This window comes from Indicator indicator, chromosome 21, assembly GCF_027791375.1.
Source record: "Indicator indicator isolate 239-I01 chromosome 21, UM_Iind_1.1, whole genome shotgun sequence".
Lineage (NCBI taxonomy): Eukaryota > Metazoa > Chordata > Aves > Piciformes > Indicatoridae > Indicator > Indicator indicator.
Genome location: NC_072030.1, coordinates 19,033,427 through 19,059,233, shown reverse-complemented (window position 1 = coordinate 19,059,233; position 25,807 = coordinate 19,033,427). Strand labels below are relative to the sequence as shown.

The 25,807-nt window shown below is 54.1% G+C and overlaps 4 protein-coding genes across 4 annotated transcripts in view; 3 read left to right on the top strand and 1 right to left on the bottom strand.

Moving 5' to 3' along the window:
• GCHFR (GTP cyclohydrolase I feedback regulator) lies at positions 1–6,031 on the top strand. The gene is made up of 3 exons (XM_054390610.1): positions 1–36; positions 1,956–2,050; positions 5,842–6,031. Exons 1-3 carry the CDS (start codon positions 1–3, stop codon positions 5,963–5,965), a joined length of 255 nt encoding a protein of 84 aa, XP_054246585.1. The 3' UTR covers positions 5,966–6,031.
• Positions 6,032–6,965: 934 nt separating this feature from the next.
• DNAJC17 (DnaJ heat shock protein family (Hsp40) member C17) lies at positions 6,966–21,806 on the bottom strand. Its single transcript, XM_054390496.1, has 11 exons — positions 21,729–21,806; positions 19,897–19,966; positions 18,769–18,827; positions 17,378–17,465; positions 16,758–16,834; positions 16,250–16,346; positions 15,407–15,456; positions 14,878–14,955; positions 14,147–14,227; positions 13,329–13,457; positions 6,966–7,149 (listed from the first exon to the last, which is right to left on the bottom strand). The coding sequence occupies exons 1-11, from the start codon at positions 21,804–21,806 to the stop codon at positions 7,027–7,029; spliced, it is 930 nt and encodes a 309-aa protein (XP_054246471.1). The 3' UTR covers positions 6,966–7,026.
• Positions 10,091–10,621, top strand: C21H15orf62 (chromosome 21 C15orf62 homolog). Its single transcript, XM_054390497.1, has one exon. It carries the CDS (start codon positions 10,091–10,093, stop codon positions 10,619–10,621), a length of 531 nt encoding a protein of 176 aa, XP_054246472.1.
• Positions 21,807–23,771: 1,965 nt separating the features above from the next.
• Positions 23,772–25,807, top strand: part of PTDSS2 (phosphatidylserine synthase 2) — a 32,092-nt gene continuing 30,056 nt past the window's right edge. The window contains exon 1 of the mRNA XM_054390519.1: positions 23,772–23,980. Coding sequence (XP_054246494.1) covers positions 23,772–23,980 — 209 coding nt within the window. The remainder of the gene's footprint in view (positions 23,981–25,807) is intronic.

Below are 25,807 nucleotides of genomic sequence, written 5' to 3'. Positions count from 1 at the left end.
ATGCCGTACCTCCTGATCAGCACCCAGATCCGCATGGTGAGCCCGGCCCGGGCGGGCACCGAGGGGCACAGACGGGGCGGGGGGGATCCGCCGGCGGGACGGCATAGGTGGGACACGCTCAGCCCCGGCTGCACCGGGCACCGCTGCTTCGGCAGCCCCCGGGGCTGTGCTGCTGCTGGGGGGATGTGAGGAGCTCCGGGGCCGATGCCCAGCAGATTTAGGAGGCCCCAGCACGGTCATGCTGTGTCCTGGTGCGAGGTGCCCTGCACGGCCATGCCATGCAGAATCACCCTTGCACCTCCACCATACTCATGCCCCCATCACCTTTACACCTCCATCATCCCCACATCTTCTTCTTCATCCCCACACCTCAGTCACCCCTACAGCTGTATCACCCCCACACCTCCATCACCCCCACACCTCCGTCACCCTCACATCTCCGTCACCCCCACACCTCCGTCACCCCATCCCAAAGGGCAGAACGTGCCAAGGAGTAAGAGAGTCCCTGGGGTTCTGCACCGCAGCTCCTTTCCCCCTAAACCCTTCCCAAGAGAGAATTCAGAACTGCTGTAGGAGCTGAGGAAGCTCAAGGGAACCAACCTCGGGCTGCTTGTCCTTGCTCCTGGTTTTCACTTTTCCCTCCAAAGTGGTTTCAGGGTAGGGAACACCGATGGAGCCGGATGATGGGGCTGGAGGATGGGCACTGCTGGCGCTGGCACTGCTGGGTGAGGCTGGGCTGAGAGTTATCTCTCGAGCCCCTTGTGTCCCCTGAGGGCACAAAGGAACTCTCATTTCCTGCAGTCGCTGGTGAGGAGCTGATAGCTGTGGATCTCGGGGGGTTCTCCTTTGCCCAGCACAAAGGGGAACCAAAATAGAGGGGTGTGGGTTTGTGATAGGAAAAGGAGTAATGGTGAAAAAAGGCAGCTGGCACCCTGCTGGGGGTTGGTGAGGCTGCTGCTGCTGAGCTGTCCCCTCACACGTCCCACACCCAGGGAGCTGGGAGCAGGGACATGATGCTGGCAGCGAGGGTTGGGGCTGTGTGAGTGGATGGGATGGGCATGGACCAAGACGAAGCATCTGTGGTGGGGATAACAGTTTTTAGGAGAAGGCAGGAGACAGGGCTCAGCACCTTGCCCCCCTGGAGCCTTGGGAAGTTGCTCTCCAGCAGGACATAGCAAACACGCCCCCCCGAAAGTTGGCATTGGGCCCTGGCTGGGCACAACCCGGCCTGGCCTTGCTGTGTACTCAGCTTTGCTGCTTTCCCGGCAGTGCCTGAGGGCAGGGATATATCACTGCCCCTTGGCACATCTCCCTTGGGGCTCCCAGCATGGGGCTGTGTGGAGCAGTGCCCTTCCCAGCTCCACAGTGCCTGTGCACCACAGAGTTTGGCACTCAATCACTGGCACTGCACAAGTGCTTCTGACTGGGATGGGTTGGGACCGTGGTTTGCCAGCGGGGGCTGGGAGATTGGTTCAGGAGAGCCTGGGAACTGCTGGAGAGAGTCCAGGAGAGGCTACAGAGATACTGAGGGGCCTGGAGCATCTCTGTGAGGAGCAAAGGCTGAGAGCCCTGAGGCTGAGAGCCTGCAGAAGAGCAGCCCCAGAGAGGATCTGAGCAATGCCCAGCAAGAGCTAAAGGACCTGGCGGGGGTGAGAGGCTGGAGCCAGACTCTGTTTAGTGGTGCCCAGGACAAGGGGCAATGGGCACAGACGAACCCAGGAGGTTCCGTCAGCCCTCCTGCAGACTTCCCGGGGGTGGATCCCGGAGGAGCGCAGCCGCCGAGAGCTCAGCCAGCAGGTGGCGCCCCAGGAGCAAAGCCACCAAGGTCCTCTCCGGGGATGGGCAGGCGGCTCGCAGCGACCCCGTTCCCAGTAAAGCTCTAACTGGAACCGCACTGGGGAGCAGGCAGCGAAGAGCCGTGCTGCCCACATCACTCACCGCTGCCTTCCCTGCAGGAGGTTGGCCCCACCATGGTGGGGGATGAGCATTCGGACCCCGACCTGATGAGCTTCCTGGGCGCCACGAAGAGGAATATGCTGGGGAACAATTTGTAAGTGCTCCTCGGTGACACTCCAGCCTCTCCCCTCTCCTGACGTTCCCCAGAAAGCACAGAACATTCCCACCCCTCGTTCCCTGCGACATCTCCTGGCTGCATGTTTAATCCCAGGACTAGCTGGTGGTGGCAGGACCTTGTCCTGCCTGCTGGTGCTCACATGCCCCACTTTCAGCACCTGACCGACCTCCCCTCCCTCCCTGCCCCTGGGACACTGGGGGTGCTTCTGGCTGTCACCTGGCATGTCCCGGCACAGTCAGCATTTGAGTCTCTGCCTTCATCCTCCATGATCCTGAAGGTCTTTTCCAGCCTAAATGGTTCTGTGACTCATCCCACCCTTACTCTTCACAGACAAACCTCCTCTGCCTCACTACCATCTCCATCTTATTGCCACCTCCAGCCCTGAGATGCTCAGAAGCAGATGGTGCCATCCCATCCTGCTCTGGCTGTGCTGCTTTTAGTCCCCAGCCACCAGCACTCTCCTCCACAGTCTGTCCCTTCCCATCCAACTCTCCAGAGGTCCTTTCCAACCCCCCACCATGCTGGCATTCTATAATGAGAACCCTTCTGAACACAAACTCAGGGCACCTCCAGCTCCCCACCTCTGCAGGGAGGCTTGGTGCCAGGCCCCTTGCCCTGCCCAGCAGCTTGGGGTGGCTTTGCTGGGCTGAGCCACCTCCTGCTGCTGCTCCCAAGCCCGTGGGTGGGCAGGAGATTGGCAGCAGCAGAGCTTTGTGCTGGTGCCTGCCAAGCCCAGCCTGGGAGCAGGCAGGGAGTTATGCAATGGGAGAAGGGAGACCTGTGTGGGACACAAAGAGGCTTCCCAGAGAGAGAAGGGAGATGGCTCCTGGGAGATGGGATCAAGGGTCCCTAGGACTGGGGTGGAGGAGAAAGAGATCAAACACTGCTGTGGGGTCTGCCCCAGCAGCCCAGCAGGAGATGCAGCATTATAAGGTACCAGAGTGACGCATTTTTCTTGCCTGGGAGAAGGGATTTGAGCATTTCATGGGTTTGATGGATTCCCCACCTTCCATTCCTCCCTGTGGCCTGGAGCATTTCAAGCTCCCTCCTGCCCCACCTGGCACAGCCTGTGTCAGACCCAGGGCAGCTCTGCAGTGTCCCCCTGGCATATCTTCCCTGTTTGAGCAACTTGGGTGGAAGAAATCAGCTGTCTGGGCTGTGGCTGCTGACACTTCAGGGGCAGGGCAGGAGGCCACGGGGGTGAGCTCCAGCTGCTGTGATGCCAAAAATCTAGTCAGGGATGAGAGCTCCAGTGGCTGCCCCACAGCCCAGCAGGATTTTCCTCCACCCCAGTTGAAGGCTTTGCCAGCAGCCAGCCTGGCTGCAGGACACTGAGGATCTTGCCCTTCCTGTAGCACTGTGTGCCCCAAAACCTTCAATGTGACCTGAGGGAGCCTGAAAGGAAAAGTCTGAGCAGCAGGGACCTGCTGGGGCACTCTCATCCACAGATGAAGTACTTGCAAGCAGTTGTACTTAGTTTGCCACTTACCACAGCAAGGTCATGGAGGGGTTGGAGGGTGTCCAGAGAGGGCAGTGAAGCTGGGGAGGGGTCTGGAGAACAGGGCTGGGGAGGAGCAGTTAAGGGAGCTGGAGAAAAGGAGGCTGAGCGGAGACCTCATTGCTCTCTACAACTACCTGAAAGGAGGCTGGAGCCAGGTGAGGGTTGGTCTCTTCTCCCTAGGATCAGGTGATGGAAAAGAGGAAATGGCCTCAAATTGTGCCAGGGGAGGCTTAGGTTGGAGATGAGGAACAATTTCTTTGCTGCAAGAGTGGTCAGGGACTGGAACAGGCTGCCCAGGGAGGTGGTGGAGTCCCCATCCCTGGAGGTGTTCAGGCAATGTGTGGCCATCTCCCCTGTGCTGAGGCACCTGCTGACACAGTTCAGCCATTCCCCAGCACAGAGCCAAAGCCCTCCCCAAGGAACTCGGGCAGCTGGGCAGGGGTCACCAGGTCACCTGCCCCATCCCTGCCAAAGCTGCATGTGGAGGATGCACAGCCCCAGCTCAGCCCCTCCCTGTGCACTCACTGGTGCCCTGGCTCTGGCACATGTGGCAGCAGGACAGCCAGGCCAGGGATTCAGCCACGGGCAATGTCCTCTCCAGCCTTGGGTGGCTCTTCTGTGCCCTGCTGGCACTTAGCTGCGGGGGAAGGCTTTGCAGATGCTTCCAGCCATTCCGTCCCGACCCAGACTGGTCCCACAGGGAGACAGCAGTGTATCTGATGGGCACAGCATGCAGCCTTTTGTGTCACTCCACGCAAACTGTGTGAAGCCCTGGGCAACTCCTTCCCTCCTGCCTTCCTCTGGACCCCTGGGATGTGAGGCTCCTGCAGATACCAAACCAACCCCTCCTGCCCAGCTCCCTCCTCTGTGTGATGGTAACAACATTTACCAGCCCCCGTGCAGGGCCCAAGGGGATGTGGCAACCCTCTTAGGGGAAGGAATTAAGTTCAAAGCCACTTCTAATCATGGCCATCATCTGCACCCCACATCTGTAATTACAGCTAAGTATAGCCTGTCCCGGGAAGCTGGAGCGAGCTGCCCCATCCTGCTGCCCTCCCGGCTTCAGGGGCGCTCCTAGGCATGGTGTGCAGCAAGAGCAAGGCTGGCAGTGACTGGGGACCTTTTTTATTGTCATTAGGCTGAAAATGAGAGCCTCTGTGGAGGTGCCCAAACAAGGTAGCCAATGGTCCTGCAACCCATCATTATCAGCCTCTCTAGCAGAGTGACTCATCCCAGAGCTGAGCTCTTCTGGAGCTCATCCCAGCTGCTGGAAGAAACCCTGCAGCCAGGAGTTCTGCTGCCTGCCCACCTCCCTCAGGATCACAGAATGGGTTGGGTTGGAAGGGACCTTAAAGATCATCCAGTTCCACTCCTCTGCCATGAGCAGGGACACCTCCAACCAGCCCAGGGTGCTCAAGGCCTCATCCAGCCTGGCTTTGGACACTGCCAGGCTTGGAACCTCTACAACTTCTCTGTCCCTCAGCACCCTTGTGGGGGATAATTTCCATCCCATTTTCCTTCAGCCCATTCTGTCTCTGTGGTGCTGCTCTTCCACTCCACAGTCACCATCTTCTTCCCAGCCTCAAGGCTTCAGGGGAGGAGCAGTCTCAGGACAGCTTCTGCTCCAGAGCCAGCAGAAACCAGAGTATAAAAGCTGAACAAAGATGCCAGGTGTCAGCTCTGGACACCCACAGCACACAGACTGCCAGAGCAGAGTGCTCCACCTCAGCCAGAAATGAAGCCTTTGGAAAACCAGGAACATTTTATTCCAATCCCCAAATTTTTAGTACGGGTTCTTAAAACCATTCAGCTTACAGAAAGAGACTCATACTGGTTTGGGTTGGAAGGGACCCTGCAGATCACCCAGTTCCAAGCCCCTGCTGTGGCCATGCTGTTTGCCATCTCTCAGCACACCTGCACCATTCTCCTTTGCTTTTTCCATTAATTTCTCCCTCCCCTTTTCCTGTCAGCTCCCAGCTGTAGATACTGTGACCCCTCCCTGCTGCAGTTCCAGCCCAGCTAACCAAGCAGCACTTGGCTTTGGCCAACCATGTTTCAGCTGATCACAGCCCTCCCCCTTGGGCTGAGCTTTCTCCTTGGTGTGGCAGCTGTGGGGCTCAGCCTTCCCCATCTGGTTACCCAGAGCACTCTGTCACACAGACACGGTGCCAGCTGTGGGTACTGTGGCTCAGCAGCCTCACTTCCAACAGGAAATTCTGCTGCCTTCCTTCCCCACCTCACGTTTCCTCCTCCTTCCTGCTTGCAGCTCAGAGTACTATGTGCAGGAGGCACCACGGGTGGTGCTGGATAAGCTGGAGAGCCGTGGGTACCGCGTAGTGAGCATGACCGGCGTGGGGCAGACTCTGGTGTGGTGCCTCCACAAGGAGTAGCAGCAAGCCTCCTGCCTTCCTCCTGCCCCACAGCCTGCTGGACATCACCGCACACAGCACCGACAGCAAAGCTCTCCCCACCTTTCCTTTCTGTCTCAGGAGCATGGGGGAAGGAGTGGTGTAGAGGCACAACTTGACCTGGTGGAAGGTTCCCACCCTGCTCTTTCACAAGTCTGGGGGAAGGGCTGCCCAGTCCAGATGAAGTCAGGCACTGAGAGCAGATGGCTCCACCTCTGCACTCAGCTGAACTGCAGGCTGAAAACACCATCTCTTCACACCTTCATCATCTACTTACTGTGTGCTGGAGGAAGCTCAAACAGTCCTCTGCCTGTTCCTCAAGGCCACCCCAGAGAGGTCCATGCTGGGCTGTGAGGTCAGAGTGTAGGAGCAAGGAGGGAAGGCCAAGCATGGATGGCATCCATCTCATCCCTGAGACATGAGCAAGAAGTGCCCAGCCTACACAGTGCTCCCTGAGAAGCCCTTCACCCAGCAGCAAGCCTGGTTCCTCTCTATGTGGGACTGTGCTTAGCAGCAGCATTCTGACTCCAAAGGTGCTGCTCAGGTGTATCCCTGACTCTGAAACAGCCTAAGAGCAGCACAGGAAGGGCTTGAGGACATTTTGGGTACAGGCTCTGTAACCTCAGCTGAGCAGCAGCCATGCTGGATGGTTTGGGACCATGCATGGGGTAACTGCTGGGGGTGACACCAATAAAATTCCTCTCGAGAGATCTTTCTGGAGGTTGTCTTAAATAACCAAAACCTTCTGGGTCCATGGTTCTGAACAAGCCAGAAGGAATCCAGAGCAGCTCCAAGGTTTGGTGGGGTGCCAGCACTCCTCACACCTGGGCAGGCAGCTGCTCTGGGCACTGCCCAACAGGTTAATGCAGTTACTCTGAGGCCTCTGCACCACTTCTGTTCCCCACACTGGAAGGGGATGAGGGTTGCATTCACAGCGAGTTTGCCTTCCTGCAACAGCTTTAGAAAAGGAGATTTATTGGCTTAATTTAAGAAACAGCTCTGGTAAGGAAGACTGCTGGGTGGGGAGAATCCATACTCTGGGGCTAGGTGTGAGACTCTTCCTCCTCTTCCTGCTGGAGCTGCTCAATGAGCTGCTGCCTCTCTGCTGCCTGGCGCAGCCTCATCATCACCAGGCTCTCATAGTCTCGCTCCGACACCACCGAGGCCTAGGGGCAGCAAACAGACACAGCCTGTCACAGGCTGCAAGCCCCCAGCCCCTCACACCACCCTCAGCAACAGGAAGGTGCTTCAAAGCAGGCTGACCCCAGAGACCGTAGAATGGGGTGGGCTGGGTTGGGAAGGGACCTGAAAGATCATCCAGTTCCAACCCCCTGCCACAGGTTAATTTCCACCAGCCCAGGTTGCTCAAGGTCTTGTCCAGTCCAGCCCTGAAGCCCTGCAGGGAGGGGGCAGTCCCAGGTAAGGTGTGAAATATGCCCAGCTTACAGAAGGAGCTGCTCCAGAGCTGTGCTGGGTGGGGAAGCAGAGCAGCCTGGCTGTGGCTGGGCACTGTGGGCAAGCAGCTTGCTCTGCAAGTCCAGCCTTGGTGCCCCAGGTCAGCACATGCTGCACCCCTTAGATAGGGGTAAAACCTCCTGAGGTTTTGCCATACAGTCAGAGAATAGAATCTCTGGGGCTGGAAAAGACCTCTAAGGTGATCAAGTCCAAGGATTCTCTGACTTTGCCAAGGCTGGGGCTGAGCAATGACCCTCAGCACTACATCTCTGCCTCTTTTAAAGACCTCCAGGGATGGGGATCCGACCACCTCCCTGGACAGTCTGTTCCAGTGCTTGAGAACCTTTCACCTGGTTCAACCTTTCTAGGTAGCATCTTCTCATTTCTAGGCAATTTCCTCTTATCCTCTCACTTGTTACAAGGGAGGAGAGAACAAATGGAAGTGGCTGCAGAAAAAAAAACCCCACCAGCTCTGTTCCTGAAGCTGACACAAGGACGTTTTAGATCCCAACAGCTCTTGGAGCCTTTCAGCTGTCACATACCAAGCTGATTGCAGACTCTACCTAATACATGTGGGCAGCAGATGACAGTTGCTATCGTGGAGCAAAGTGGTGGTTTTGGCACTCTGCTTTCAAAAGCCACTGAACATTAGTAGGTGGCCTCACTATTTTGGAGGTGTTCAGAGTGCTGCAGTGCTTGGAAACATCCATCTCATTTGGCTGACAGCTCAGGTGGAGCTAAAAAGAGTCCTGACAGAAGGTGAATGAAGAAAGACTCACATTCACTTTTCTAGGAACTAGATTTGGTTGTGGTTTGAGGACACCTGAAACTGAAGGGATGAAAAGGCAACAGAACAGCTCAGTAAGACCTTCTCTAGTCTGGAAAAGAGCAGCCTGAGGGGGATCTCATCGATCCTGATCAATTCTTCAAGGGCGGGTGCCAGGATGGGACCAGACTTTGTTCAGTGGTGCCCAGTGACAGCACAAGGAGCAATGGGCACAGACTGGAACATCAGAAGTTCATCTGAACATGAGGAGGAACTTCTTTAAGGGTGCTGCAGCCCTGGAGCAGACTGCCCAGAGAGGTGGTGGAGGCTCCATCTCTGGAGAGATTCCAAACCTGCCTGGACATGTTCCTGTGTGACCTTCTCCAGGTGACTCTGCCTTGGCACGGGGGTTGGACTCGACGATCTCTGGAGGTCCCTTCCAACCACTACCATTCTGTGACTGCATGAAAATGGGGCAAGTGCAGATCTGTTCTGGTGTGCCCTCAGAGCAGCTCCTCCAGCTGTGGGGCCAAAAAGAGAAGCCTCCAAGAGATGGGGAATGAGGAGACCAACACACCCAAAGGGGCATGTGGGGAGCTGCAGGAGTGGAGTCCCCACTCAGAGCTGCAGCAGTGTGCACTCTGTCTGAGAAAGCACCAGACTGCACCAGCCTCCAGAGGCAGAACCAGGCTTCTTCAAAGCTCCTGCCCACCAACCACAGAGCCTCACTATCACCTCCCTGGCTGAATGAAGTTGCCTAGATGAGACTCATGCAGATGAATCACCCATCCAAACCTGAATCACCACCTCAACACTCTGCATTTACATTTAAAACAGACAAGAGATTACTTCTGGCCTCCTTCGGGAGCTCTGCTGATCCAAAGAGCCATCAGGAGAGCACCAGGAGAAGCAGCAGGCAGATCCAAGATGAGCTACCAATCCCTGAGAGCTCTCCAGCAGGCTGAGTGCTGCTAAGGGAGCTTGTCTTCTGCTCCAGCAGAGCGTGGGCTGGAGCTCTGGAGCTCTGCTGCTCCACACACCTACTTCCTGCAATCCTGACAATTACCGCGGTGTAAACCCCAGGTTCTGATGTGGCTGACTCAGCAAGGGCTTGGCTCAAAACAAACACTTCCACACACAGAGCTGCAGCCTGGGAAGCGGTGACAGGAGGCACTTGAAGAGAAGGAGGAATTGGGGATTTTTAGTGTTCTGGGTCCCACCTGGCTGAATCCTCCCTGGACTTGCTTCTTCCGGCGTTCCACATCCTGCTGAAGGTGCTGCTCACGGTTCTCCAAGCGCTTCAGTGGCCTCTCCTTGCTGCCTGTTGGACTTGCGTGCTGCTCCCACACAGAGTAAGTTTATTTTTCCTTCAATTCTCCCAAAGTTTATCTTCTCCACCTGCATTTTGCTGCTTTTCAGTTTCCTCTGGAGCATGTTCCTTCAGTTTCCTCCAGCAGGACTGAGTCACCGTCTCCCTTCCAGCCGCCCACAGAGATTTTGTGTGGTGCCCTTCCCCAAGAAGGTGGCTGGTTACCATGGTACCAAAGTGCCCTTCTGTTCTAGATGCTAGATTAAGTCTGTTCTCATGGTGACTGTGTGCCTGTGCTGTTCCTCACCAGCTCGCTCCTGCAGCAGAGATTTCCTACCCTCAGCCATCACCACTCCTTCTCCCTCATACCAGGGCAGGCCAGCTGCTCCTCAACACAAGGACCTAGGCTGAGGTTTGCATTTCCTGCACTGCCAGCCTCTGCTTTCCTTCCAGCCACGAGAAGAGGGAAGAAAGGAGTTGTTCCTGTTGGGTGACTTGCTGCAGGTCCTGCGGTTCCAGCCCAGCACCTGGCTGTGAGGAGTCAGCAGCTTCCTCCTCCTTGCTGCCCTCTACCAGCATGGACACGTGGCGGAGAGGGTCCATTAAGTCCACAACCTTCTTCAGACGTTTCTCACTCAGGAGACACAAAAAGCTGGGCAACCAAGTCATCCTCTTGAACCAGAACAGCCACACTCTGGACAGTGATGGACAGTGCCAGAAGAGGGAATGCCTGAGGGACCTGAAGGACAAGTCTGATTACCTCTCCTGTCAGAGTGAGCAGAACCTGGCCAAGGCACAGGCGCCTCCCAAGCCTCCCCGGCTGTACCTGGACAGTTCCAGCTGCCCTAACATCATCGACCATACAGATTCTCACTCTGACATCTCCTTCTCTGGTGCTGCTCATCAATACCACAAGGCCACTCAGACTCAGTTCCACAAGGACCAGGCTACAGACTGCGGGAGCCCAGAGGCAGGTTCCCAGAATGGCAGCACTCTACCTGACCTGTCTGACCCCTTCCTGTCCTTCAAAGTGGACCTGGGGCTATCGCTTCTCGAGGATGTTCTGCAGACCCTCAGGAAACAGAACCCAAGGGATTATGCCATTTGAGGGCCTTTAGCATTGAACACATCACGTTTCCCTGCTCCTGCTGCTGCCAGTTTCTCCAGTCCTAGGAGGAAGGATGCTGCAGCATTCCTGTTGTGTGTGGCCTGTTCTGTTGTCCTCACCTCACTCACCACAGACTGTTCTTGTCCTTGCTGAGGAGTCCTCTGGAGCAGAGCTCTCAGGCTGCGTGCTCAGACCAGAGCACTGCCTGCTGGAACCTCAGGGGCAAGCTTCCCTTCTGCACACTGGGAATCTCCCACTCCTGACTGTACATCTCCTTCTCAAGGACAAATGGAATTGTTTGGCCAGAGACTTGTTCTGGGATGTGGCTGTGACCCTGCAGAGCAGGGACAGGAGGGGATATGGCACAACCTTTGTGGATTAGCAGCTGGCACAGAGACAGCAGTACTGCACTTCAAAGCCATAGCCACGGCCAGGATGGAGACACAAACTCTTCTTTCTCCTCCTACCAGGTCTGGATGTGAAAAATCAAAGCAGTTGTTCTTTTTTCTCTGTTCTTGTGTGTTTCTCTTCCCTCAAGTGCAGTTGGGACTCTCAGCCTGGGAACAGGTAAGCACCCACCTAGGTGGTTTGTTTACCCTACTAGCAGGAGAAGGAATGTCTCTAGATACTGCTGCTCCAAGCATGCACTGATCTATCAGCTGTACAGATGTGGAAGAATAAATGTATCTGTGACTAGAAGTGTCTTGTTGTCTCATTCCACTGGTAGCAAGCCAGAAAAAGCACAGGCACCAAAAGCACAACTGGTAGTGACCAAGATCTATCCTCCCTGGCACTGCCAGAGAAATCTGAGTGAGGGTGGGAAGCAGTGTGGCTGTGCTCTCTGGGCTGGGAGAAGGCTGGAGCTTTGTCTTCCCTCAAGGAGTGTGCACAGCTCAGGCCAAGTGCTAGCTTGCAGAGGAACAAACAGTTCTTCACCCTGTGAGCTGGGCAGGGGGAAGGGCTCTGCCAGGCAGTGGCAGGGCAAACTGTTAAAAGGACACTGTAGGAAGTACTGGGTCACCAATTCTTACATTTTTTCATAGCTAGATTAGGTACCAGGGCTCTTCTTAACCCAGTAAGACCTCCATGCACCCAGATAACCCCAAGCTGCCTACAACAAATTACAGAGAGACGTCAGAGAAGGCACAGGTGGCTCTTAACCTGCTGGAGTCACATCAGAGAACAGAAACCAAAACTTTATGAATCTCAAAGAAGCTTAGAAAAGATGTCAGAGTGCCAGACAGGGAAGGTCTTCCTCTTCATGTGACTGAAGGGATGGCCCCAGGCAAGTGTGGAGCACTGGCTGGGAGGTCCCAGCACTGAAGGTGCAGGAAGACCTTGCCAGCAGCCAGTGCTTTGTGATGCTGCTGTGGCAAAACGTGCTCTTCACAGCTCTGTACAGCTGTTGTGTGCTGTGAGCCTGCAGAGCTGCAGCCATCAGCAGCCATTGCTCTCAAACAGCCTAGAGCAGCCCTGGCCACCCAACAGCTTTTGGGTGTCAAGCACAACTTGGCTCCAGCAGCTCCTCAGGAACTGCTGGACATTGCACATCCACTGCTGAAGAAGGAAACCAGCCAGCCAGGCCTGTGGGGGCAAGTGCCTGGCACCACTGCCTCCTGGCAGCACCACTTCTTCCCAGCCAGCCCTGCTGTCACCTAGGAGCTGCTGCCAAATCCCCCCAGGCCTGGCTGGTAGGTGGCTGTTCTCCCCTGGAAGGCTGTGGAGCACACTGCTGGCTGAGCAGCCCAGGCAGGGGTGAGCAGGGAGCTGTTGCCATGAGAACACTCCTGAAGCAGAGCTGTGTTTACAGGGTGGGAACAAACTAGGGTGGCTTCAGACAGAAATAGGAGCAACCTGGAGGGAGCAGCAAATGGAAAGTGAGGGCAGCTTCAACCAGCATGAGATGATTGCAAGCAAGAGTGGACCCTGATGTCTGGGAAGCCAGGCAGGGTATGAAGGAGGAGGCAGGGAGGGGCTTGAGGCACTGGCAAGAGGTATCTGAAAGACCTTGTTCTGTGTAGTCCAGAGGTAAACAGCTGAGGACAAGGCAGCTAAAAGCCATACAGCCAAGAAAAGCTGTGACTGAATTCCAGAGTCTGGAAGCATCCTAGTGGAAGCAGCAGGATTTGGAAAGGGTTTGGAGTAGGAAGTAGGAAAAGCAGGAAGCAGAGCAGCTTGGAGATCTCAGCCTGGACACCAAGACTGGAGCTAACACAAAGCAGCAGAAAGGACAGAGAAGCACCAGCAGTGCAACTCCTGGGAAAGGATGCAAGCCACTGGCCATAGCTCCCCCACATTGTGAGAGCTCCCATGGGGCTGAGAAGGCTGTGCTCACCCCCTGCACACACAGCACCTGCATCTGCTGCTGCATCTGCATCTGCTGCTGCTGCTCCAGCCTCTCCCTCACTGCTCCACCAAGCTAACTCTTCTCAGCAGGTAGACACTGCAGCTCCACACCAGCAAGGCCTGGCCTTGGCCACTAGCCAAGACAAGCTCACCAAAAGCCAGGGCTTCTGAACCCACAGAGGCAACTGCAACTGCACCACCACCCCTTGGGTAGGCATGGCACACAGGGCTCACAGAAAGCCAGGCCTTTCACCCAGGCCCATCCCTGCTGGGATTCACATTTGATACCATGAACACAAAGCAGTTAAGTTCAGGTTGCTATAGGAACACCTTTCAGTACCAGCAGCCTGTGGCACCTCACCTGTGATGTCCTTGGCTGACTGGTGCTGTCAGAAAGGAGAGTGCTGGGACTGCTCTGGGGCTGGCCCTCCAGCCAGGAAATCTTGAGGGGATTATTCATCAGGCCAACTTCATTCTTCACAGCCATCTCCTAAGAATGAAAATATTCTCCCATCACCCTCTGAACTTCAGACCCCACTCCCTCACAGGCTACTACCAACCATGACTTTCTCCATCTCAGCCACATTGAACACAAACAATGAAGGTTTCACAGCTGCCCTCCACAAGAAGCACCCTCTGAGTGTCACAGCTGCATCAAGCACAGACAGAACCCATCCCTGTCAGTCACATCTGATGAACAGCCACAGAAACATGGGGGAGTTTGTTATCTGGGTATGTGAGAACAGGTGGCAAGGAAGAGAGACTCTTGTGCAGTGTAAATTCAAGCTGATGAAGCACTGCCATTAGGGGCAACCAGTGAGCTCTGCTTCCACAGCCATGTCAATTCTCCTAAGTCACTGGGATTTGCTTTACACTGCAAGTACCAGGAGGAACCTCTGCACCTCACTGAGCACACCCCCTTCAGTGAGAGCTTTCAAAGCAGTGTCTGTGCCCTCTCCAGCCCCAGCCAGCTTGTTTTTGAGCAGGGTCTGCACTGGGTTGATGCCTCCAGCTCTGCCACTCCCTCCAGCCACCTGCACTTTCAGACTCTCGTGACCCTTCTCCACTGCCTGACTGACCAGGCAGCATCTGCAGACTGTCATCTGGGGAACCCTTCCCACCTGCAGCACCCTTGCTTGCCCACTCTTCCCACACATCTGGAGTCACTGCCAGACTTACAGCAGCCTTAACTGAGGCGAATTCCACCACTGCACTCCCAGTCTTCCTACTGGAGATCAGCAAGTTGAGCACATCTCCATACTGCTGACACAAAGGGAGAGGGAAGTTAATGACAGAGCCAGAGGAGATGTCAAGTTCATGTCTGGCATGAAGGCAAAGAGCAGACCTGTTTTCACAGACAGGAGGCTTCAGCTGACACCCTACAAGGGGCTTCAACTGATCCCAATCTGTCAGAACTTTTGTACCTCCAGGAAACAATCCTGGGGAGCCAAGGAGCTACACAGGGCTCCCAGAAAGCCCCACTGCCAGAGGGCTGCTCAGAGTGCTACAGGAGGTACTTGGGTGAAGGGAAAACAAAGATCACATGCTGGGATTAATCAGATCAAAGGTTTGTCTACTCCTGCCTCTGACTTCCTAGAGCAGCTAACACCCAGTGCTCTGAGTGAAGGCAAAGGTGAACATAACCACACAGCCAGAGCAACCACACAGGACATGAACCATCAGTGGGAAGGGTTTGCAGTTCCTCTGTCTCAGCAGGAGTCCCTCTGGGAGAGAGACAGAGGTGTGAGCTGGGGAATGGATCATGCTGCTGCCCTCTGCAAGTGGCAAGAGAAAGCTGAACAGGAGAGAGGAAAATCAGCCACATGGGCTTACAGCTCCCCAGAATTTACTGCCCTTCCTTACACACTGAGCAGGGGAAGATCAAGGAGTAGGAAAGTGTCAGACAGGACCTTTTGCAGGATCTGCAGCAGAACTTCTTTTGTGTATCCTCCTCTGGTCTCACCTTCTTTCCTGCATTTCCATTTTAGCTGGAAAATAAACACAAGTTAATTTTGCCCATTTCAGGGTGTGCTGCCATGCTCTATGCAGCTCCTACCACCTGCACAGGAATTGAGTTTGCTGTTCACAGCAACCCTCCAGAAGTGCCAAGACAATGTTTGCAGCATCTCAGTGTGCAAAGGGAACACAGCATTTGGGGAACAGAGAGAAACATTGCTCACTGCAACAGAAAAGCTCAAACTGTACTAGGGTAATAAGCAGATGTTTTGCCAAGCTTAAAGCAGAGGCAGCTCAATTTCAGCCTCAAAAATCCAGAGCAGGCAGTAGAGAAGAGGGTGAGGGAGGAAGGGTAAAGGCAATGACAGGAGCTCTTCATCTGCATGATACACACAGACAGAGCTGATCAGTCCCTCCTGTTCTCCCAAGCTGCATAATGTTCCATCAGCTTCCACCAAACCCAGCTTTCTAAGCATGTCTTACTTTCAGTTTGGGAGTTATTTTGTCTTCTGCTCTATTTCTGTCTTGCTTGCCTAAAGAGGGAAAAGGAAAAAAACCTGAAATAACAGATGAGTAAAAACTCCTCAGTTAAAGAGCATTTTAGCGCAGACTATGGCAACAGTAAACACTCTTTGACTGCCACTACAACACTTCAGCCCCAAAAGTCCCCAGAGGATGTTCTGGGATTCTGGAGAATCTGCCCTCCTGTATGGGAGAGACTAACTGCAGCTGCTGAACAAGAAGGCAACTCCAAACCTGGGAGCTGCCTGTTGCTGTGCGGCAGCACAGAAGGCAGAGGTTTTCCAGTTCAGTGTGTGCTCATTTCCTGACACATCTGCTGCTGCTCTTTGTACAAAGCTGGGATGAAGGCTGTGTGTGCCCAAGGAGCAGGAGAGAATCAAGGCCCAGAAAGTAAAGCCACAGCAGCCACAGACTAAACAAAACTTGATTCTCCATGCTCAGCCCCTTTTGGGTGGCAAGCACTGTGAGCTTTGAGGTGGCACAGAAGTAGTAACTATGACAACTCAACTTTTGCAGATTTGGACCACTCTCTGCTGTCAGCCTGTCACACTGACTGCTGTAGTTGTGACAGAGGAGCAAGGCTTTAGGCTCCCTGCAGCAGACCATCTGGATTCAGTGCTGAACAGCAGCAGCAGCAACAAGGTGTGGAAGAGCAGGATGTCACCTCTAAGCAAGCAGCTCCACAGAAGCTCTCCTGGCTTATCCCTGAGAAAGGTGCTGAACAGGATCCTGTACAAGGCTGCTACAGAAGAGCTGGAGACTCAGTGCATGCTGGCTGAGGGCTCCAGGCTCACCTCTTCTCACCTGGCATCTGCTGCTCTCTCTCAAGCCGAATCTGCTCCCGGATGAGTCTCTGCTGCTCTTCCAGCTGCCGGGAGCCCTCTTCCCGCAGCCGAATTATCTGGGGCAGAGGAAGACCACAGACACCTGAGGGTGCAGTCCTGCGCTTGGCTCATGCCACCAGGCTGGCAAGGAGAGCTTTGGTCTTACACCCTCCTGCTGCTTCTCCTGGGACAGCTCCAATGTGTGCCCCAAACTGGACCCCTCATGCTCCCAGTCCCTGTCACAGAACCCATTGGCTGCTATGCCGAAGGGCAGACAAAAAGCACAACCCCAAGACTGCCACATTTGCCAGACTGCTACAAGGTCCCCTCCACCTGCCTCTCTTCCCCAGCATCCATTAAGCCAAAAGGCTGAAGGATGCAGCTGTACACAGATTTGCTGCATCTCATCCCATGTTTTCATCACAACTGTAAGGACTTCCATCAACTCTTCCCCAGAGAAGCAGAGAAATGTAAGAATTTATCTTTACTTCTTCTTCCAATGTTGTCTTGGTCTCCTCCTCCTCATTCTCCTGGGCCTGGGCTTCTCGTTCTCTGGCTTCAAGATCTGCAGAGAAAGAAACAGAATTAAAACAATCCAAAGAGAATGTTCACTGCTGAGCAGAGGTGGGAGATCACAAACGTGATGTCCCAGCTCCTTCCCAGAGCAGGACCATCCCTACTGACTGTGGGAGATCTCAGATAGCTACAACATTGTAGTGGGCATAAAGAAGCCACAAGGAGGCAGTAGGTTAATCAGTGGTGAATTTATAGACTCAGTTTGGTTGGAAAAGACCTCTGAGAACATCAGGTTCAGGCACTAACCCAGCACAGTGAGAAGGTCTCCCTTCAGCCTCTTTTTCTCCAGATTGAACACCCCCAGGTCCTTCAGCTGCTCCTCCCCAGCCCCGTTCTCTGGACCCTTCCCCAGCTTTGTTGCCCTTCTCTGGACCTGCCCCAGCTGCTCAATGTCCTGGGAGTGAGGGGCCCAAAACTAAACCCAAGATTTGAGCTGTGGCCTCGCCAGGGCAATTGCAGCAGTAGAAGAAACATAAACATGCAGCTAACAATGACTTTGAGCCAGGGGAAAAGGAAGGTTTGGGTTCATTACCGAGCTTCACTTTCTTTCGCCTCTCATCAAGTTTCTGTGTCCTCTCTGCCGCCTGCTTCTTCGCCCTTCTCACTTTGTCATAGGCTGCCTGACAAAGAACCAGCACAACAGGGTGAAATCAGAGATAAAATGGGAAGTGATGAACAAGGGCAAGATCAGACACTGAAATGCTGCAAGTAGGGATGAAGCATCTTCTGCTTCTTGCTGACATTCCTCCTGAAAGTGCTGGAGCTAACAGAAACATCCTGGAAACACGAGAAGAGGTCCAAGGATCTCCAGATGGAGCCTGCAAGGGTGAGGAACTCCAGGAATAACTGCAAAGTGTACTGGAGAGAGTCTGATCCATCTTTGGGGTGGGGGAGAGCACATTTTGGTCTCCTGAACATAGCAAAAGCAGCTTTAGGGGTCCTGGTAACAGATGAGGTTGGGCTCAGAGCAAGGCTTTATGACTAAACAGGCCAATTTGATATGAAAGGTAACTTCACCAGGCAGATGTTTGACTAATGCGGATGTGTGAGATCAAAGAGCACCAGAACTCTGCAGCAGCAGTAACACATCAAGGTGCACTATGGAGCCTTAAGAACTGGGGTAAAGTGGCAATTTCACCAGCACCTGTTTAAAGCCTGCGCAGCACCAGTCTGTGGTAGGTAAAGCACAGACCAGCAGACATGCTCAGATCCTACCTGTGCAGCAGTTACTGCACAGCCAGAGCAGCTGGTACTTTCCCTCCCTGCATGGAAAGGATTTGCTCAACACTTTTTCCTTTTTGAAACACAGAAGCCAAAAAGCTGCTTTGCTGGGATTTGAACAGTTATTCCAGAGGCCTGGAGCAGAAGGCTCTCAACCACCTCCTCATGACAAGAAGAGAGCTCAACCTACACCTGGTAGCCTGCACAGCTCCTGCAGCAAAGGGACAAAAGGGACAGAGCCTGTGATCCAGCCTTTTGCTTTCCCAGTCTCTTGTGCCCCATGGAAAGAAAGGCTCCAAGGCTCACATTCAGATGTTATTTATTGGTCAGACCTTGGCTTCAAGGGAACTGCAAAGGCAGTGTTGTCACAGGGATTTATGAGTCCTTGAGCTATCAGTTATCATTTTATTTTCCTGTGTCTGACACATTATTAAAGACAGTATCTGACCCTCACCAGAAACAGACAGAGCTACTCCCAGCGTGTCTCATCGGACAAAGAACAGCTGCCCAGGTTTTTATCTGGCATCTGCTATTTGATCTCATGGAGAACCAGAGAGAAAACAGACAAGACTCACATTCACAAAGTCACAACTGGAGAAGAAAGCAGGACAGGCAGGGAAAGAGCTGCCAACACTTCTCCAGCATGTTTGCTGAGAGTTACTCCCCACAACCCTCCCACCACCAAGGGACCACCATCCTTACCCTCGCTGCTGCATCTGTGAGCACAGCTAAGGCCTGGGACAGCTGGTGGAAGACTTCCGCTGGGAATGAGAAGAAAACAGAGTAAGGTGCAGAGAACCAGGCTGTGGCTTGGAGAGCCACCAGGAAAGAGAATCCCTTAGGGAGGAGACCTGCAGAACAGCAGAAAGAATCATCTTCCCAAAGCATCTCTAAGCCAACCTACAGCCAGGATCACCTCAACTCAAACCTCAATGTAAATGAAGGAACAAAAACTGGAACCATTGCGTTTGAACAGAGTCCTTGGAAACATGAATTCAGAAATGTGTTACTCAGCCTGCAGCTCACCATGAAAAGCAAATTCTCCCTTTCATCACCAGCAGCTTTTCAGCCTGAGAGTCAAATTCTGCATTTCACATCAATATTGCTCACTTTCCATGGGCACATCCATGTGGCCTCCCTGCATGCTTCACTTCTCCACCTCTTGCAGCTACCAAGCTCCCTGGCTTTCCTCTCATTGCTGGATTTATTTTTCTGGTGGAAATATTTTCTCAGTACTGTAGCCCATCCAGTTGGAAAAGGCAAGATGCAGAGTGTTATTTCAAGGTGTCCTGATGAGCAGCATCCCTCTAGTCACCACCTTGTGGTGCAGCTTGTGGCTGCAAAACATAAACCCAGAGCAGCTGTAGAAGCCAGACTTTGCTGACAGTTTAGGTTCCCTCAGCTCCACAGCCAGGGCCTTGCCTCAGATGAAGCAGGCACTGCTCATAGGAAATATGATTTAATCTTCTTACTGAAGTTTTGACTGCAGGAGGTATGAATTAACCCACTGAGCAGCCAGCAAACACTGGGGACAGCATGGCTGAGTGGCTGGGATTCATGCCCCATGGGGGAAGACTTTGAGAGGTGCAAATATGAATTTCACCACTGGTTTAACCCTGCTGTTTCTAACTCCAATGTGTACAGGGTCAGCCCTAGAGCCCAGCGCTCTCTGGCAGTGATGAAAACAACTCCTGGCCCTGCATTTGTGCACCTGCCATGACACAAACCCAGACATTCCCTGCAGCAGCTGTAAAGGCAGAGCTGAAGTCAACCACAGCCACCTGCAGATGTGAGAACAACCAGGAAGAGTTGTCTGTGTCCCCAGCCCACCTGCTCTGGGGTTGTCTGGATTCTTGTCTGGGTGACAGGTCAGTGCCTTCTGCCGGAATGCCTTCTTAACCTGCAAGAGACACAGCTGGAGGTTACTGCCAGGTGCTGGGAAAGCAGAAACCCCAGAACACTGCAGAAGCAAAAACAAAAAAAAAAACAAAACAACAACCCAACAACAAACAAACCAACCAAAACAAACGAAAACCCCCCAAACTATTCTGAGGGTTTGTTGTGTTGTAGGTTTTGCTGACATGAGCAGAAGGCTGTGGCTGAAGCAGCATCCATTTGCATTAGAGGTCCCATAGGCCTGGCAGAAAATAAGGATCATGCCTGGAGTTCCAGCATCTCCATTACCCCCTTGCATTGACAAGGAAAACAGCCTACCAGTAAGCTCTGCAGGGGACACCAATGTGCCCTTGTGGCCAAGAAGGCCAATGGTATCCTAGGGTGGATAGGATCAGACTCGATGATCACTAGAGGTCCTTTTCAACCCTTACTAGTCTATGATTCTCCTTGGCCTAAAGGGCAAGAGACCTCTGGATGGCTCACTGCTGTCCTTTGTAATCTCACTGTCCTATAAGCACAGAGAGCTGCCGTGACAGGGACACACCTGCAGCAAGACAGCCAAGGAGGAAGAGCTGTTCTGATCACTGCCAAACGAAAGGAATGAGCAGGGGCTTGGCCCCACCTGGTGGACAAAGCTTTGGGAAGGGAAATGTGCAGCTCAACCTGGTCTGGCCTCTTGCCTAAGCCTCCAGATAAGACCGAGGTAACTCATCCCCTGTGCATCGGCCACCACCAGCACAAGACCCCTGACAAGCTCAGGAAAGGCTTTTCAAAACAGCAAGGTTTCATGACTTGATCATCCTTGCTGCACTCCCCTCATAGCTTGGCCATGCTGCTCTGCATGCCCAGGGGCCTTTGGGATAAGCACTCTGAATGCATGTGTCCATTTGTAACATCTAATCTGCCACTTTTGCATTCTCTTAGACTCATAGGACTCAATCTCTCATCTTTTCCCCCCAGTGTCTAGCTCAGTCTCTTTCACCTGGTTCAAGCCTGTGTGGAATTTCCTGGCAGCATCCAGGTCACTGGTTAGTCCCAGACTGCAGCTTCCAAGCTGTACCCTATTGTGTTGCTACTGCTCCTTACTGATAAACAAACCAACAATGAAATTTCCCTAAGGAGGGAAACCAAAGCTTTCAAGTTAAACTTTGTTCAGGTACTGATAGTCTTACCCAGAGCCTTACATCCCTTGAAATGTCACTTTCCCAGGTCAGTTCCCAGCTCAGATCTGGTGTTTAGTGTTGATCCACCAATTAAATATTAAAAAAACCCAAACAAACATGTAATTTTAAAGCCACAGAATTAACAAGATGACTTATGGGAACCTCAGGGAGCTAGAGTAACCTCTAACAAGTGGATTTTTGGTAAACACGAGGAGCTTTCCTCTTGAATACACAAAACAAGGAAGAGAAGCATCGTCTGGCACAAATGTAGTTCTCTCCAAATGGTTTAATGCTCCTCCAAAGGCGGGTCTTGCCCCACAGGCTTCAGAGGAGTCAAGGGAAGGCCAGCACCAGGAAAAGCTTTCCCCTCTGGAACAGCTCCGGCCGACAGCGCGGCACGGCCCAGGGCGGCGAAACCCCATTAAAAGTGATCGCTCAGCTGAACACCCAGAAAGCAGCAAACACCGCCCCACGCCCGAGCCGCCTCCTGCCCCGGGCCACAGCTCCCGATGCCGATGGCAGGCCGGCGGCGGTGGGGAGAGAGAAGGCCCCGCTCCGAGCAGGGCCCCGGCCCCATGAAGGCTTCCGGCCCGCGGCCCTGACCTCCTTCTCCGATGCCTTCTCGCCGACACCCAGCAGGCCGTAGAGGTCCAGCTGCAGCAACTCCTTCCCGACCGCCATCCCGACCCTGTCCGTTCCGCTGGCCCCACGGCTGCCCGCCGGGAAATGAAGTCCCCGCGTGTGCCGTGCGCTCTGCGCGGACCCTGCCCGCAGCTCCCAGGATGCAGCCCCAGCGGCCCGGCGGAGCGCGGCGCCTGCCGGGAGATGTAGTCTCGTGGCGGCGGCTGCGGGCGGGGCTGGGATCAACCTGTGGCAGCCGGGGACGTCCTGGCCTTCCTTTTCTCCTGCTTATCGCGGCAGTTAACTATTCCCTGCCACAATCAACTCAGGGCCAAGCTTGGAGCAGGTACTGGAGCATTTGGGGCTGAGTTCGATGGGAGCAGTCACAGTGTATCCTGGGAGAAGGGGACTTCAGGACTGGGGAACGGCATGGGATAAGGAGCCAATCGCAGGAGAGATCTCGGAACCATGCCCGTGTTTGTCCCTTGGTCTGTGTCCCAATGGGAAGTCCCAGCATGTCCTGGCAGAAGAAGGCTCCAGCAGACCCGTCCACCGAACCAGAGCACCACCCCGAGATCCCACAGCCATGCCAGGTGCAGGCACTGGCACATTCTTGAATGTCAGCCCTGACGCAGCAGAGCTCCAGCCTTAGGGCGTGTGTGATGGTTTGAAATTGTCTTTTTAATTTTTTTCCTTGCAAAGTTCAAAACAGAAAAGTGAAAGATTGTAAATAAGTCACTATTGGGTGTAAGAAAGCAAAATAACGATTGTTCTAAACACTTCCATTGGATAGATAGAAATGTTTAAGAACTATTACCCAAAACAAAGTAGGCACTCTGCACATTCTGCGTTCTGCAGTGGGGGCAGTTGCTGGGCTGTCTGGCTGCTGTTTCTTCTTCTCTTCTGGCTGAAGATAACACGTACTGACCTTGGCAGCCAAGTTAACAACTTTCTGCTTAACTAACTCTGCTTCTCTGTCCAGGGGGGTCGGGGGGGGAAGCTCCTGGGAGAGAGAGAGGCCCCTTTGGGAGGGTCCCCTTGGGGGGAAGCAAAGGGAGATCGGTTGTGCTTTTTCTGTTGATTGTATATATTTGTGAATGTCGTGAATTTTGTATATTTGTACATATTCATTTCATTTCATTGTAGATTTTAGACTCTGCTTGTAAATACAGCTTTTCATTTGCTTCCAGACTGAGCTAGCCTGGTTATTGTTGGGGGGGGGGGGGGGGAATTTCAGCTCACACCGACACAGCGTGTTGCACGGCAAACCTGGAAGGCATCACCACAGAGGCAGCCCAGCAGAGGCTGCAGTCACCGCTTCTGCTGACTGACCACTGACAGACCACTGTGTCTTGCAGTACTGCTGTGGCCATGTGGGAGTGGTCTTCTCCATAGCCCAGAATTTGGAGATCTTAAAGCTTTGAGTTCCTTTCTCCTGTACTGGGCAATCCAGCACTGGTCACAGCATGCTTTCCAAATGAGGCTTTTTGTTTCCCCTGAGACTGGAGCTTCTGTCTTCTGCGTGTGGTGCCTGAAAGCTTGGATTTCCGCCATTGAAAGCTGCTTCCAGGAGACCTAATTTCTGATTATCCTCAGCGCTGGGATCCTCAAAGTCTCTTCCGAGCAAACTGATTCTATGACAGTGCAAAGACCCCTGAGCGTGTCTTCACGGAGACAGCTACGAGAGGATCGCGGCCCCTGAGCGGACAGGTGATGGCGCAAGACGCTACTCTCAGACAGGCGACGGCACTGCCAGTCGCGACCGATGCGACTGCACCTCGCGGCGCCTCGCTTCCACCCACCAATGGCAGCCGAGCCCCGAGAGGCGGTGCCTCCTTCCCACCCACCAATGGCGGCGGTACCCTGGCGGTTGCCAACGGCAGCAGGAGACGCCCTACCCTCCGTCCCGTCCCTCCTCGACGCGCTCTGGGTTTGCGTCGACCGCGCCCTCCTCATCTACGTCGGGTCGCGTCGGGGGGCGGGGTGCGGTCTGGCGCGCGGGGCTGTGATACGGGCGGTGCCGCCATGAGGCGCGGCGAGCGGCGGGGCCTCGGCGCCGCCCTGGGCAAGGCTGCCCTGGAGGAACAACAGCCGCCGCAACAGCCCCCAGTGCCCAACGGCGGCGGCCCCGCCGCGGAGCGGCCCACGCCGCCCGGCGCTGAGAGGGACAGCCCCGGCCTGCGCCGTAGCACCGAGTCCGAGGTGTACGACGACGGTACCAACACCTTCTTCTGGTGAGAGCCGGCCCCTCAAGCCGGGGTGCTTCCCAGCCGCCGTACTGACCTGCGGTTCCCGGCTCCCCACAGGTTTCCTTCTTCCCCCTTCCCTTCCCCTCTGCTCTGGAGGCTGCTGGGAGCCTTGAATTCCCCTGTCGCCTTCGGTGAGAGCCGCCGCTCGGCCGTGCCGGTGGAGCTTTCGAGGGAACGGGCTCGGGGCTCTGGGGCGAGAGAGGAAGAGTGTCGTGCTTTAGCGGCGGCTCACGGAACTCCTGCTCCTCCACCTGAGGTAGCGGTGCTAACAGAAGGCAGCGGGGTCTGTGTCTGGAGACGAAGGCTCCGTTATTGTGGTGCTGCTAATTATCTCCTGGCATTTGACAGTGATTTAGTGCAGGCTTTGGGCAGCGGCACCTCCCTTTTCAATCCGGTCAGAACTCCACCGGCGAGCAGCATGGTGAGCGCTTCGGAGGTGCCTTCAGTGCTGCCATGGAATGCCCCAGGCTGCAGGCCGCTGATAGGATGCGTGCAGCCGGGGCAGATGAGCTGGCCACAGGGGTGTCCCAGTCGTGGGCGTCGCACTCAATATCAAGGGGAAAGTTTGCTGAGGATGGGGACCGCTGGCTTGGGTACTTCCTTCTCCTGCCCTTCTTCCTTCTGCTCCCAAGGACTGCCTCGGGAGTATAACTATATATATATGCTTTGTATTGACATTGGTATCAGTTTTGTTCTTTCATTAAATCCATTCTCATTTCAGCCTGTGGGTCTTCTCTCCTTTTCCTAGTTCCCATCCCCTACTGGTTGGGGGTTATGAGGTGACAGAGCAGCTGCTATAGCTGGGGTATGGGCACACTCTAGCACTCCAGGAGCCCACTGCCTGTGGGCAAAATGCTGTTCTTCTTTCTGGTTGTTTTATCAGCATCGTTGATATAAACTACTCCTGCTTCTTCCCCCTCCCTCAGCGTTGGGTAGAGCCTCTTCTGTGTTCTTTCCTGTAATCCCAACAGAAAGATGAAGTTCTGCTGGTCAGGGATTTGCAGTGGTTTCATGGCATGCTCATTGTGGAACCCAGGACTGTCTGTGTGAGGCTGGAGAGGCAGGAAGAGATATGTTTGTAGCTAGAAAAAGGCACTTCTAAATCCTGCCTTTGCTGGAGCTGTTCCAGAAACCCCTTCAGCACACAGGTGTGCACGTCCATAGCTTTTCTCTGTGTGTCCTTCTTGGCTAAAGAAGCCAAGCTGCCAGTCCCTGCTTTGGAACACGAGCTGAGAGTGAGGTGATTTGGCTTGAGTTTGACATTAAGGAGCAGAAGGGGAGGGCACTTGGCGCTCACTCTGCCAATCTGGGCAGCAGTGGAGCAGAGGGTGTTGATCTTGGTGAAGCCACCGATTGTAGGTGGCATTGCTGCCAGGGCAGGCTGCAGAGAGACACTTAGATGCTGCTGAAGCTTGGGGTGATCTCTGCAGAAGCCTGAGGTATGCAGGTGTAGCTGAGGGGCATCGTCAGCTGAAGGGCACGAGGACCTTTCTGGGAGACCCTGTAAGTGCTGCCTGATGTAGGCTGATTGAATAACTGGATCCTGCTGGAGTCTGAGGAGCAGTGCCTTCTTATAAATGGAAAATGGGTAAAGCTATCCTTTCCTTACTGTCTGCTTAGGGGGCTCATGTCAGCTGTTTTGTAGTGCTTTCAAAACATCTGTTGCTGGTTTTATGGTATAATCTCACCCTCTTGCTCCTTTTTCTGCTGTGGGGCCAGTGTGCAGTCTGCCACCCATCATCCTAAGATAGAGGCTGTACCTGCAGCTGATTGTCCAGGTGAATTGCTCCTTTGGGAGTCCCAAAGGACCAC